The sequence below is a fragment of the Anoplophora glabripennis genome, unplaced genomic scaffold, assembly GCF_000390285.2.
Source record: "Anoplophora glabripennis isolate ALB-LARVAE unplaced genomic scaffold, Agla_2.0 scaffold185, whole genome shotgun sequence".
Lineage (NCBI taxonomy): Eukaryota > Metazoa > Arthropoda > Insecta > Coleoptera > Cerambycidae > Anoplophora > Anoplophora glabripennis.
In genome coordinates this window covers 670,724-685,799 of record NW_019416354.1, presented here as the reverse complement: position 1 = coordinate 685,799, position 15,076 = coordinate 670,724, and the positions used below count along the sequence as shown (strand labels likewise).

Below are 15,076 nucleotides of genomic sequence, written 5' to 3'. Positions count from 1 at the left end.
CACCTTATTTTATGCAAAAATATGATAATATGTCTTTTGACTATGTATAATTCAAATCTAATGACCTCACAACATATCCTCATTTATCGTTATGAGTACGATACATTTTCTGTTGTTTTTATTGTTTCTCGAACTGCAATATCTACACACAAATTGTCGATTAGCAGTACTTGCCTGCTAAGGTAAAACAGTATATGTGCAAAAATTTGATTTTTGAATTTCCCGCCGAAACTAGGTAACTTTTTCCGCTCTTTCTCATGCTATTTTTAGATTTATTCTATTTCGCTTAACTTTCCAAATAAAACACTGGTAAAACAGTATATGTGCAACCTAGCTTGTTTATCTGTTATGGAAAAACAGTATATCCAACAAGGTCTACCAACGCAGAATGGTATATACCCTCTTAGACTGCTTTGATTCGAAATAGAATTATAACTCACAATGGCAGAAACATATATAAAAGCAAACACTATTTAACACTGGTTTGGATTTATGTTAATTTTTAATTTTTCAACGGTAAAACAGGATATATGTAGCATATACTGGTATACCGTGAGACACTTAGTACCAAGTCATCGTGATTTCAATGGCAAAAATGTATAAAATTAGATACCAAACCATACCAAACGTCCCCAGAAGGCGACTTTCTAACTACGAAAAATGCATTAAAGAGAAAATCAAAACTAACTATGCCTAACACGATGACGGCTTACAGAGGAGTATCTGTTATATAAAAAAGCCAAAATTGTGACTGAACTTGTGCAGAAAATGCCAGCAAGCCAGGAAACAGTTTTCGGTCGAACTTCCGGAAAATATCTAATTTAGTTAACGAAGGACTTTAATCTATATTTGCTATTTTAGTTAAGAGTTATAATGTTCTTTGTGAATAAAATCTGGCAGGTATTATACAGGGTGTTCCTAAATAAGTGTCGCAACGGAAAACTGTAAATTCCTCTTGAAAAGAGAAACATATTTTTCCTCTTCCATTTTTCTCTCCGGGCTTTCGTTTTTGAGATACACGGTGTCAAAACTTTTTTTCAGATTTTTGTCAATGTCTTAGAAACCGTTTGAACTACAGGACTGAGCTTCTGTACATACATTACCACTATTATTAGCTACTTGTTGCAAATGTTGTTAGATTTCGTTAAAATTGTTAATTATTACTACCTATCTTTTGAACACAAAAGATTTTCGAAACGTTAGCAAAATGTTTGTTTTTGTTCATAAAAAGTCATTTTTATTGAAAACGGTTGACTTTAGAGCAATGAACCAAGAGAACTATTTTTGTGTAAAATTAATTGGCGCTGCCACATGTCAATTTTTCCAGTGGCGTAAAAGTTAGGGGGGGGGGAAACCCTGAATATACCTTAAAATCTCCACCACTGGCACGTTCAATGAATTCGAGAAGGCTGTGAAAAAGTAGCTATTACTAGTGGTAATGCGTGTACAAAAACTCGGTCCTGTAGTTCGAACGGTTCCTAAGATATCGGCAAAAAAAATTAAAAAAATGAAAATTTTGACACCGTGTATCTCGAAAACGAAAACCCGGAGAGAAAAATGGAAGAGGAAAAGAATGTTTCTTTTTTCAAGAGGAATTTACAGTTTTCCGTTGCGACACTTATTTAGGAACACCCTGTATATAGTTTCATTATATAATATTGCTGTTTTAATTCCATGGCAAAACTGTTTATGAATTGTTTATATAATTTGTCTTCAGTAATAAATATTTTTTTTTTATTTACAAAAAAAGGTAAAACAGTATATGATACTTGTTAAGCAAATTTTAAAAGAAAATTAGGTAAGTTTGTCACAAAACATTTAGATCTTTTAATTATTACATTGCCAATTCTGTTCAAAGATGTTTCATTGAATATTGTAGACGAAATGGGGTATTTGTACTCGTACGATAGAGCAGCTGCAGCACATATTTACCAAGGGGATGTCCGACGCTTAAAACAATGTATTTGGGGAATATTAGACTGTATGAGATCGACTATAAATTAATAGAAAAAAACACTTTATTATTCTGTATTATACGTGTATAAGTGTAAGACAGGTACAAATTGGAAGTTTCATAGTTTCATACAATATTGTCCGAAAATTTGAGAAAATCTTGAGGGTCGATTTCATCCTCTAAATACGTTATTCCGCCGATAATTAAAATGCGTGTCTCTGAATTTTTTTATGTTTTACAACATATACAGGGTGTTAGTAAATAAGTGCGACAAATTTTAGGGGGTGATTCTACATGAGAAAATAATGACAGTCTTATAAACGTATGTGCACAAATGATTCGTTTTCCGAGATACGGGGTGTCAAAGTTTTTCTTAAAAACTGACTATTTCATTTATTACTCTGAAACCGGCCGAGATGTGCAAATGGAATTTGGTGGGTTTTAAGAGGTAGTTATCCGCATTTTTTGACACGCAAAACACCTGAAACAAGTACTCGAAAAATTGCCAACATATTGAATGTAAGCAACTTCACTGTATTTAAAAGAACAGCAATTGTATCCGTTTCATATTGAACGTGTGCAAGCTCTACTACCTAGACTTTTTCCCGCGCCTATTTTTTTGCCAATGGATTAATCATCAAATCGCTCAAATTCCTAATTTTTTAAATGCCGTTTTGTTTACTGACGAGGCTACTTTTGGACGACAGTGTATACGAAATTTCCATAACAATCACTTATGGGCTGAGGAAAATCCCCATGGAATCTTTGAAGCTCATTTTCAGAATCAGTTTTCCGTAAATGTATGGCTTGGGGTAATTGATGATCATTTAATCGGTCCATATTTTCTCCCACAACGACTAACAGGCGAATCTTATCTTAATTTCCTACAGGAAGAGTTACCTGTTCTTCTTGAAGAAATTCCTCTATAGCTGAGACAACACCTATGGTATATGCATGATGGTGCACCAGCCCATTTTAGCATTAATGTACGTAATCACTTAGACACAGTATATCCAAATCGTTGGATAGGTAGGGGAGGTATGGAACATTGGCCTGCTCGATCGCCGGATTTAAATTCTCTTGATTTTTTCATTTGGGGTTTTCTTAAGTCATTAGTTTATTCCACTCCCCTTGAAAATGTTGATGACCTGAGGAAGCGAATTATAGTCGGCTGTGGGACAATAAGAAATATACCAGGAATATTTGCGCGAATACGACAATCAATGAGGCGAAAAGTTGAATCTTGTGTCACGTCTGAGGGAGGTCATTTTGATCATTTGTTGTAGCTTTGTGCCTTTTCAAAATTTTAATAGTATTATTTTCTGTTATTGTTCTGGTTTAATGTTTATTGTATTAGATAGTTTTCGATTATGTATTAAATAAATAAAAAATACGCGTAAGATGTTTTATTTTTTTGCATCAAAACGGCGCCCCATACGAAGAAAACGCAAGAGATTTTTTGTCACAAATTGAACGAGGAATTCAAAAATGATTTTTAATTTGTAATATCTCAGTGGCGTATCATTTTTTTTTTAAATTAAGATTATTACCCGTACGCGCGCCAATGATGAACATAAAATTCTTAATTGCGTGTCAGAAAATAACTACCTCTTAAAACCCACCAAATTTCATTTGCACATGTCGCCTGGTTTCAGAGCAATAAATTATATCGTCAGTTTTTAAGAAAAACTTTGACACCCCGTATCTCGGAAAACGAATCATTTGCGGACAAACGTTTATATGCAAACTGCCATTATTTTCTCATGTAGAATCTCCCCCTGAAATTTGTCGCACTTATTTACTAACACCCTGTATATAAAAATCATGGAAAGCGAGTTGGGGTAGATTCCCTGTTAGACATGAGGGATCCTACTTGCGACTTTATCCCTGTTTTAGTAGTCAGTACCGTGGCATACTAATCCTGGGAGCCTCGTCGAGCGACCTCGGTTATAATAGCAGTCTGGAGGTCCTAATTCAAATGATGGACGCACTCTGAGTTGCTCAACTTTGGTCATTGGTGTTAGTTGAAGCGTTACAGAACCATTAAAATATTCGTTACGTCTACCCCTAAGAATATTAATTGGGTATGGTAGAGATCAGTTCTATAAAGTCAAGTTTTTATCAAGGAGTAATTTTTGTAAAATTGTTCTTTGCTGATGGCTTGACTTTTCAATTTTTTTTGTTTATATTAATCAAGTTATATTTGCTAATTTGTGGTATTTCTCCATTCTTTTGTATCACTTTTTTAAATTTATGTAATGCGAAAATTATGACAAATAATGTTGAGGAATTTATGGAAAAATTTAAAAATGTATAAAAAATGTTTAAAATTCTTCGTCCGGAGTTAGAGGGTGTTGAAGATAGACCTTCTTCTTTACAGTTTAGTTTTAGAACACACTGATAAGATCACTCTTATTCCCAGCACTGGCAAATATCTACATGGAAGACCCTGGAATTAATGACTCTACATTCACAGTGAAATCAAAGTTAGTAATCCAATAAAGTTGTGCTCGACTTATAGGGGCCGCAAAAAAAATTCCAAACAGGATGATTTTTTTAGGGTTGCTTGAGTATCCAACCAAAAGATCACACTTGAGCTTCTGGTATGACTTAAGCTATAGGGGTGGTTTCCTAAACATTTTTTAGAGTAAAATGCCCTTAACTTGTATAGGATCAAACTCTGAACAACTTTTCCTTATAAATTTTTTTATATCTCTAATACTTAACGAGTTATGTGACAAAAATTGGGCAAGCTGCAGTGGTCGTCTTGTAAACATGTTTTTGCAAATAGTTGGCGACAGTGGGAATGGGGCAAGCGTTGTTAGGCTGTCATGTATTAGCTGACAACTGCATTAGTTCATGTTTAGTTTTCATTTGCAATTTGGAAATAACAGCGATGATGATGACATTGATGACGATCCTGCAAACAGTACATCACGCACGTAGGATGATAGTTCAAACATCAGTCCGGACGACGTTGAGGAAGAGATGAATTCAACTGAGCCTTCCAGGAAAAGAGGACGATTTATTAAACTGAGTTGATGATTTTCATGCAGATCGTGAATTAGGCCTAACTAAATGCGATGTAACTTGTTAAGTAGTCGACATAATAAATAAAATTATAAAGGAAAATTGTAGAGCATTTACTCCTCTCCAACATATGTTAAAGTTATTTTAAAAAAATAACTCGTTAAGTATTAGAGATACAAAAAATGAGGAAAAGTTGTTCCGAATTTGATTCTTTACAACTTTTATTAATGTCATTTTTTTTGTAAAAAACCACTCCTGCAGCTTGCCCAATTTTATCACATAATGCGCAGTAACTCGTTAAAGATTAGACATAAAAAAAAAATTTATAAAAAAAATTGTTCAAAATTTGATCCTCTACAACTTTTATGAAGATTATTTTGCTCTAAAAAAATGTTCAGGAAACCATCCCCATAGAGCAAGTCGTACCAGGAGTTCGAGTGTTATCTCATGGCTGGATACTCAGGAGACAATCCCCAAGCAACCCTGAAAAAATCATCCTGTTTGGAATTTTTTTTTATAAAATGTCATCTTTATTGGATTATAGGATATGTTGACGAGACATTTATCATATGGATATAGAAGTACTTCTAGACCACTTAAATTCATCCGGATATCAACTTCTTTATGGAGTTGGAAGAAAACGATAAATCTTTTGTTCGACGATGTTAATGGAAAGGAAATCGTACGGCACAGCGTTTACAGAAGGTCAACCCACAAACACACAAGTATCTCATCACCAGTCGCCATAGAAAGGTATCGTTAACACCTTATACAATATCGAACATCTGTGAACCAAAAACTGCTATTGCATTTCCAATGACAGCCACATATTTGATAGCTACTTCTTTAAATCAACATCGAACGAATGTTTTAACATTTAAAATGTTGAGAACAAGATCCCTTTTGCTTCATGTACCATCAGCTTTTATAGGGTCAAGAAAAAGGAAGAAGTGTTGAAGTGTTATCTAAATAATAACATAGAAAAGAAATCGAGAGTTGTGGAGCATACCGAAGGCATAGGGCTTTCAGTAGACATCAGTACCAAAATTCTTGTAAAAAGCAAAACAATTTGGCGAAGAACTGAGGAATAAGTAAAGAAAAGTCGAAGTAATTTCAACAGAAAAAACTTACATATTATATAAAAATCAAGGAACGAGAAGTTTGGTGACCATGCACCGGAATGCCATGGACCACAAAGAGGAACTACCATAACTAACACTAGAATACATCACATTCTGACGAAGAGAATATATGTTTCCCGAATCGTCAAAAAAGCTAAATTGATGACACTGTTCAACAAGAGGGCATTGAAGTTTCTTCTTCTGAATAAAATAAACTCTAAATATGTTTTAACAGTATTTCTTTAATTGAAACATCGTGTAATGTTTTTTTATCCAACGCCAATGTAGTTATCCGAACGTTTTGAATGGAAAATTAATAGAAGTTGAAACAAGAATGATACATATATCGTTGTGAAATAATCGCGAAATGTATGTATTTTTAAAATTTATATATCTCGGTGAACTCATATAAAGAACTGAATTGGATTAAAATATCAATGACTAAATATATAAAACCAACTTTGACATTAAAGGTCGCAAATAATAGATATTCTCGTACTTTGTAAACATCAAACTATTTCACAAATAGATAAGTATCTAGAGAAATTTGATAAAAATGGAACTTATTATGAAGGTCTAAGGTTATTTATTTGTGGCATATTTTTAGTTTTTTTCTTCTTTTTTTTTAGAGAGAAAAAATGTTGATTTTTTCTGGAATTATTAAATTAATTTGTAACGTTGATAAAATTTCGTAATTATTCTTGAAAGATTACAATTCACAGTTACCTTTTTATTATACCGGGTGTCCCAGAATATGTGGGAAATCTCTAGGATTTATACAGGGGACGTTAAGATACATGACAAGTTCCTATAAAAATGTTCCCTGGAGGGATACAACCGGCTAAAATATTATAACCTGAGGGGCTATTTCTTTACTTATCTATCTACCGCTATGACCAGTATCATAACGGTGTTAACTGACAAAAGAGTTTACTATTAACTTCTCGAAAGGAAGAATTATCATTACACTTTAATTAATACGTGGGAACTTAGAAATGTTGTACGTTCACAGAATGAATACCAGATACTTACCGTATGTCGCTCATGTACAAGGTAATCCAGTGGTTGGTTTGTATAGGGTGACACTCAAGTTGGAAGAACAAGAAAGAAACACCAAAACTTCCAGGAAGGGTTTTAATAACAATAAAAACAAAACGAACAAACAAAATAACGACACAACGGGCTCGAACAACATTATTAATTTATTTATTGACACGCGACAGCGTACCGAGATTCAGGGAATGCGTGATCCATAGCAAAATTTGGAATGACTTTATCCATTATTAAATTAACCCGAGACTCTAAAACAAAGTAGACTGCTCAATCTGGAACCCAAGGAAAAAATGCCGTTTTTCGGAGATCTTTCCTGAATTCGACACCTCGCTTCGACACGCCCATTTCTTGGGTCCAGAAGTTTCTGTTCTTTTCTTATTGGTGGGCTCCTGAATATCGGGACTCTTTGGTATAACTATACTATGTTAATAATTACCTAATTGACTGGAGTTACATTTATATAAATAATTCTATGACTAACTGAACTCGCAAGTAACACTAGCCTTCCTCTAGTGACTCCATGTAGTAATACGGGACGGATTAGTTAATCTCATATAATCTATTTTTATAGCTTGGAAAATCCGCCTAGAAACCAGCTATTTGATCTATTATCATTTTTCTAACAACTTTTAACAATTTATTCTTGGAATTCCTACGTTCTTTGAAATGCATTTCGCGCGTTATTTGAAATATCGATTTTTCTCTTTATACCAGATGCTCAACACATGGCCCCGACAGTCTAAATGAACTTGTTCAAAAATACTGTTAAATTTCATGAAGCCTTCTCCGAAGGACGGCCTTGTGGCGACGCTAATCCTACTTGAAAACCCGTAACTTTTCGATAAATTAGTGTTGACTGAAATATTTTACTTTTTGGCCCATCCCTTCCGTGAACTAATAAAAAATTACCACGCGTCTCGGCATTTGTTACAATATGCCCCTGAAAATCGATTATTTTAATAACTTCGTGTAATTTAATTATTTTTTAATTCGATGAACAACAGATAAGACTCCTTAAAAATTGACCCATGAAAACAATTTGGCTTATTTGGTTTATCAGGGACGGACTAGCTGTAGTCAATAATAATGTCAATTTTTTTACACGATAAAGGCACAAAAATAATATTTTTAGATAGCTTGAACCTTAAACTAAAAAATGTCACTATGTTAATATCGAAAAAATGAGAAAAAACTATTTTTGTTTAATATGATTTTTATTACATAACATTTAGTCGGTTCAACATGAACTTCTTCTAATGTTATGCATTCCTTAGCTCTGCGAATTGAAGATTATTGAATCCTCTGTTGTCCATCATATTAAAAAATAATTAAATAGCATAAAGTATTTTAAAAGTTACTAAAAAAAATGGATTTTCAGGGGCGTCTTTTAGGGACCTGTATCTCCATAGTCCTCTAAGGAAAATTTTTATAGGAACATGTCATGTTGTTTTAACGTCCCTGTATAAATCCGAGAGATTGCCCACATATTCTAGGACACCCTGTATACCTTTAAGGTCACTTGCTATGCTAATTAGAGGAATGAGATTATCCACACATACCTTCTGCTCTTAAAACAGGGTTATTATCCTTTTATCTTTTTTCCGTTTGGACTGTGTTTCAGGCAACATAATGTCATTATTATGCAAGAGATAATGGTATTTGAAGACATGCTAAAAGAAATAGGTTGGATAATTTTTGATGATATTGGTAAAGATAATATTAAGAAATATTATCGTTTATTTAGGGAAATTACTCCTTAAACTTTGTTAATATATCTAGTACATAGTCTTCATACACGTTTACAAGCCATGTAACCGCCAAGCATAGGCAACTGACATGCAAGGCTGATGCTGGTAATGAAAAATCTCTAAATCTTGGAGTCACCAATATTAATGATTGGTTTACAATGAACAATGATAAACCGTCACGTCTGTGGTCGAAATAATGCGATCGCTGATTGGTTGTATAAAATCTCGTGAAAAATTACACCAATCGCAGCCGATGTGTTTTAATGTAATCTTGATCTTATTTTTTAATTTTACCGAAATTTAATTGCTAATGTGAAGGGAATAAAATTACTGGTCACGTGGCTTGTAATCATTTATGATGGGTCTGCACATTCTGCAAATAATTTACTATTAAAATTCATTGGACGGCGGACATAACGAACAGGATATAAATCTAGATGCGGTTTGATGAAGAAAATTAAGGTATTATTAAAAATATGTTTTTAAGGCTGAATGAATAAAACTTAAAAAGTTATATTAATTTTATAAACTTCCCAAATGATTTTCCGGGAGAAAATTAAAAACACTTCATTTACTTTTATTGTGGTTTTTATTACATCTCCAGACACGTTTTAAATATTTGAAATTAAATCTTTTTTTAATTAGTCATTTTAGTCCTTTGGTGTTGGGCTTTAAGCTTGAAATATTCTAAAAATTGACATAAAATTTTATAGTATGGCTTTATTTACGATATTTTAAACTTTAAAAGCTTAAAAATACAACGCGTTTTTTAAGTAAAGTTGTTTAAACATATCTGGACTTTTATTTCTATTTCCTTGCTATTGCGACAGCACTAGCAATTAAACATACCTAAGTCACTTTGCTGAGTTGCATTCATGATAAGAACTAAGAAACTGAAGCTAACTGAACACTTAAATTGTATAGTATGTGTCCGAATTTTAATTTCATATTTATTCCCGCGCAAGCATGAATTAGTTTTGCAATTGACGTTTTTGGCAGCATTTGATTTCTCTGCGCAACAGACAGCGGCAGCTGCTGACGATTGAACTGTCATTCTAGATGTGCTGCTGGGCTGTTTAATAGTAGGTACTTTTAAAAAAAGATAATATCGTTGTTCCTAGTGTATCAGAAACAGCTTCCAATAATAAGACAAAATAACATACAACAGTTGGATTGTTGGTATTTTTAAGTTTTTTTCAAAAATGTTCGTTATTATTTTCTACTTTTACCTTTTTTTTAATTAATTAAATCCTCCATTTTCTTTTTTCCAATTAAGAGCAATGGCCGCATTCAGCCGATGGAAACTATGAATTATAACTAACTTATTGAGTACACAACCTCACAAAAAAGTTCTGTACCAGAGACATAAGTAGGTATATACAGTATGTTCACGGTTAGAGTAAAAAAGAGGAAACATATTTTTATTTTTCATTTTATGAGAAAAAGGCATTCTTGATTAAAATTTTTGCTTGTCTTTAAATTGCGGTTGGCATGGAGAACTTTCTTCTTGCATGTACAGGGTAATCAGTAAATATAAAAATCGCTCAAGAATAAACTGCCTTTATTTTTAACAATACAGAAATATGTTATTAAGGAAAGTTGTTTAGAATTGAAATTTATATTATAATTTTATATGTGTATGGCCGGCCTACATTGATAGAAACGGAGCGTAAAACTGTTTTATTGTTCATTTTACGAGAAAAGGACATTCTTAATTAAAAGTTTTGCTTATCTTTAAAGACATTTTAAATTTATTTTAAAGACAAGCAAAAATTTTAATCAAGAATGCCTTTTACTCGTTAAATGAACAATAAAAATTCTTTACTGTCTGTTTCTAACAAAGTAGGTCGATTCATACACAAATTGAAATTATAATATAATTTTTATTCTAAGCAACTCTCCTTAATAACATATTTCTGTATTGTTAAAAACAAAGCCAGTTTATTTTTTAACGATTTTTATATTTATCATTTTCTGATCACCCTGTACATGCAAGATGAAAGTTCTCCATGCCAACCGCATGTTAAAGGCATTTTTCTATTCAATATTTTTTGCCTGAATTGTATCACTGCGGAGTTTTGGGGTTGTTGATTACGAATCAGAAGTCCGAATCCTGAAATTCCTGAATAAAAGATGGAAGATGTAAAATATGACGCATGCGTAATTCTCCTTCAATAATACGGCCGCAATTTAGAACGGATTTTATTTTAAAAATTCGCCTGGCATTATTGATATAATTCAGCGGCTAATAAAATCAAGTAGGCTACAACACTAAAAGCTTATTTCTGTAATTGAAATAGAATATACAACATCAAATTCGAAACGACTTACCGGAAACACACGAGTGGTTATTAAGGAAGGTGGCTCGGAGGTTCCTCAAACTTTGCACCTTCTGAAGCTCTTCCGGTCCTTCTATTGCTGAGAATACTGAGGCACCTAGGACTAAGAAGAGGAGGTATCCACTGAGGAAAAGAAGGAAACGCCACAACCCACGGCTGGTTAGGGTCATTTTCCTCTGGAAAATTAATAGCAACAGTTAAAACAACATTGAAGAAATCGAAATATATTTTGAATAAACAAGTAAGCAAATTTTTACATTTATTTACAGAAAATACGAAAAAACAATAACATACAGGGATTCATAATAGATAATAATCATTTTTGTATTTACTTTCAATATTTTTGTGACAAAAAAAATTATACCTCTGAAGTTAAATACTTCGGTAAAGGTAATACCTTTCAAAAAGAAACAAGGGGTTTATTTTTTTGTACAGAGTGATCAGAGAGAGTGTACAGAGTGATTGACGATAAAATGTTTGAATGGGATAAAATGAAAAATGTCCTGCGAAATTAGAATATGTAGTCAGAATAAATAATTAATAATTTAAAAATTTATGAAAGTAGAATAAACATCCTGTATTTTTACAGAAAATGGCCTAGGAACATATTAGAGATATTTAAGTGGTGGTAATATAATTTGTCCTACTTTAGATTTAATCTGAAGCAAGTACTTTTCATTACGGGTCTAGTAATATACAGGATGTAACATTAAATGGGGGTCACATTTTTTGGGAAATAGTAAGTGTTACCCAGAATACTAATCTGAAATTATTTTATTTAAAAATTTTAAATCAAAAGGACAATGTTGATTACGAGAAACGAGAAGGGTCAAAATGGTTACGGTTTCATTCTATTATATTTATTTTAGTTTATAGTATATTGGGTCAAGAAAGGGTATATGTAATACGGTAGGCAATTTCGAGACTTTGTACAATGTGCTTGTGTGTGTGTTTTAATATGTTTAATTTTATAGTAAAATTTGTGTATTGTAAGAGCATAACCTTAATAAATTATATTTTTTAGTGTTCAGTAATTGTAGGTTGTGTTTGTGTGACTTCATTGTTAAATTTATTGCTGATGTTTTGAAAAAAATATGTTTACGAATAAAGACAGAGGAGACGTGCAATAATGTATGACCGTTGAGTGAGAAACTATTTCTCACTCAACGGTATGACGTAGCTTCCAATTGGGAGCCCGAGTAACTTCATAAGTAATAAATGTTAAAAAAAATTAAGAAAACAAACTTCAATATGGCCCTTACTTAAAGTTACCCTCTTTATCATATTATCTTTATTAAAGTGATTATTATGATAAAAAGTTAAGACACAAGCATGTCAATTTTAGCTTTAATGATATTCATATAAGTATGCCACAGTAAAATAAATTATCAGATCACTCTTCATTTTCACTGTATACACTGTTTTCCTCGTATTAAGTAGGTATATATTAAATGGACTACTGATGCCTATAAAATGTAAAATAAGCAAAACAAAATGTACTTCATTCTTTTTTTTTTAATTTTAAGCCACATAAGTAAAATCATTTCTTTTATGTTTAATACAAAACATTTTTCACGAAAGACCACCTGTGTGTATAAATTGCTTTACAGATGCTGTCAACTGTAATATGGGAGTGTGAAAATCTGCTAAGGTATATTTTTGCTACAGAACACTTGAGAAATAATAGAGGAGAATATTTTATTAGCTGTATGACGAGTACATATATGATTTTTTATTAGTACCTACAATTTGGATAATATTTTATTTATTGTTTAAAATTAATTCCGTTTTCAGTATTAACAACAGATAGGTAAATTTCATAGAACTTAATTTTATTCACTTATTAAAGATAAAAGTCAATAATAAATATCTTTTTTATTTACTACAGATTGTTGACATGATGCAGTATAAATAATTTTTATTAATGTCGAAAAAGAGGAACAAAATCCAATAAAAGCGCAAAAAACAAATTTGTTCTTCTCTTTCTACTATGTGATTTTCTGTTATTTTAATACAAAGTGTTATAAGTTTGGCTGCCTTAATTGAAATATGGTTAAGAGAACGTAACAGTGATGACATGTTTCTGATACCTGATTATACATTTATTCATAAAGATAGAAAAGGTAGAGGCGGTGGTGTGGGATTCTTTATAAAAAAATCACTAAACCATTGTGTGATCGACTTTCCTGATAGTATCTTTCTAGAACAACTATGGCTGTCTATAAATATACGAGGTAAGTCTTATTTATTTGGAATATTATATCGTCCTCCAAAAGGCAATGTAAGCTCTGGACTGGAAGCTCTCGATCACATGTTATCCTTACTTATGCCCGCATATGATGCTGTGATTATAATGGGTGATTTAAATGTCAATTTATTAGAGAATGACAATAATACCCATAAGCTAAACAGTTTGTTTGAAATTTATGATTTAAATCAAATAATAGCTGAACCCACCCGTATCACTCGTACTTCAAAGTCATTACTTGATATCATTGCCATTTCTAATAATGAATCCTTTAGCGGCGTGAATGTTGTGGATATTCCAGGAATATCCGATCATTTTCTAACATCCTGTAATTTAAGCAGTGTTAGCATTGGTAATAATATTAAATTTGTTACATATAGAGATTTTAAAAATTTTACTGAGCAATTGTTTGTTTATGATTTATATGAAATTGATTGGGATTATTTATACACCCTGAACAATGTAGATGATATGTTAACTTTTTTTAATGAAAAAATTTTACAATTATTTGATGTGCATGCTCCTTTCAGAACAGTACGTGTTTCTAAACCACATGCACCCTGGTTAACTCCTACTATAAAGGATATGATTAATTTACGTAATGATGCTTTTAGAAAATATAAGAAAACTAAACTTCAAACTGATTTTAATTTCTATAAAGATTTACGTAATTATATTACAGGGGCAATACGGAGAGAGAAACGAGCCTATATGGATTTTGTTTTCAAAAATCGAGATAGTAAAAGCACTTGGAAGGCGCTAAGGTCTATGGATATTGTTAAAAATAAAATTGCTGGAGGTGAAATACCTGACTCTATATGCAACGTTGATGACATCAATTCTTATTTTATTAACAGTGCTAATATTGATAACAAAGATTATAAAATCTCTGAAGATAAATACAAAAGTTCACCTAGGAAAAAACCTTTTACGTTTAAAACTATAAATAGTGATACTATATTAAGACTTATTTATAAAATTAAAACAAAGTCTGTAGGTTTAGATGGCATTTCAATTAAAATGCTTATTATAGTAAGTACACACTTAATTCATTATATGACACATATAATTAACACAGCAATTATTACTTCGACATTTCCATCAGCTTGGAAGCATTCCACTATTTTACCGCTTGCAAAAATATCTACTCCATCAGAAATTTCACATTTACGTCCTATAAGCATACTGCCGGTTATGTCAAAGATCTTGGAAATGGTTATATATAAACAGATCAATGAATATGTTTTAGCACATAATATTATTCCTCCAATTCAATCAGGGTTTAGATCAAATCACAGCACTGTTACAGCTTTATCTCAAGTAGTCGATGATATACTTCGTAATACTGATAACTGCAAAGTCACCTGTTTAATTTTGTTAGATTTCAGTAAGGCGTTCGATACTTTGGACCATAATCTATTATGTAAGAAATTAAACTATTTTGGGTTTGATACACAGTCCACCGCTCTCATAGAAAATTTTCTTTATTCTAGAACTCAAAGGGTACATCTAAAATCCAAAGTATCTAAACCATTACCTGTTCAATATGGAGTCCCACAGGGATCTATTTTAAGCCCTTTGCT

The 15,076-nt window shown here is 32.1% G+C and overlaps 1 protein-coding gene across 1 annotated transcript in view; it reads right to left on the bottom strand.

Moving 5' to 3' along the window:
* Nucleotides 1–15,076, bottom strand: part of LOC108906660 (potassium channel subfamily K member 1) — a 114,598-nt gene that overhangs the window by 67,512 nt on the left and 32,010 nt on the right. Inside the window, exon 2 of the mRNA XM_023454232.1 lies at nt 11,238–11,421. Coding sequence (XP_023310000.1) covers nt 11,238–11,415 — 178 coding nt within the window. The 5' untranslated portion in view covers nt 11,416–11,421. The remainder of the gene's footprint in view (nt 1–11,237; nt 11,422–15,076) is intronic.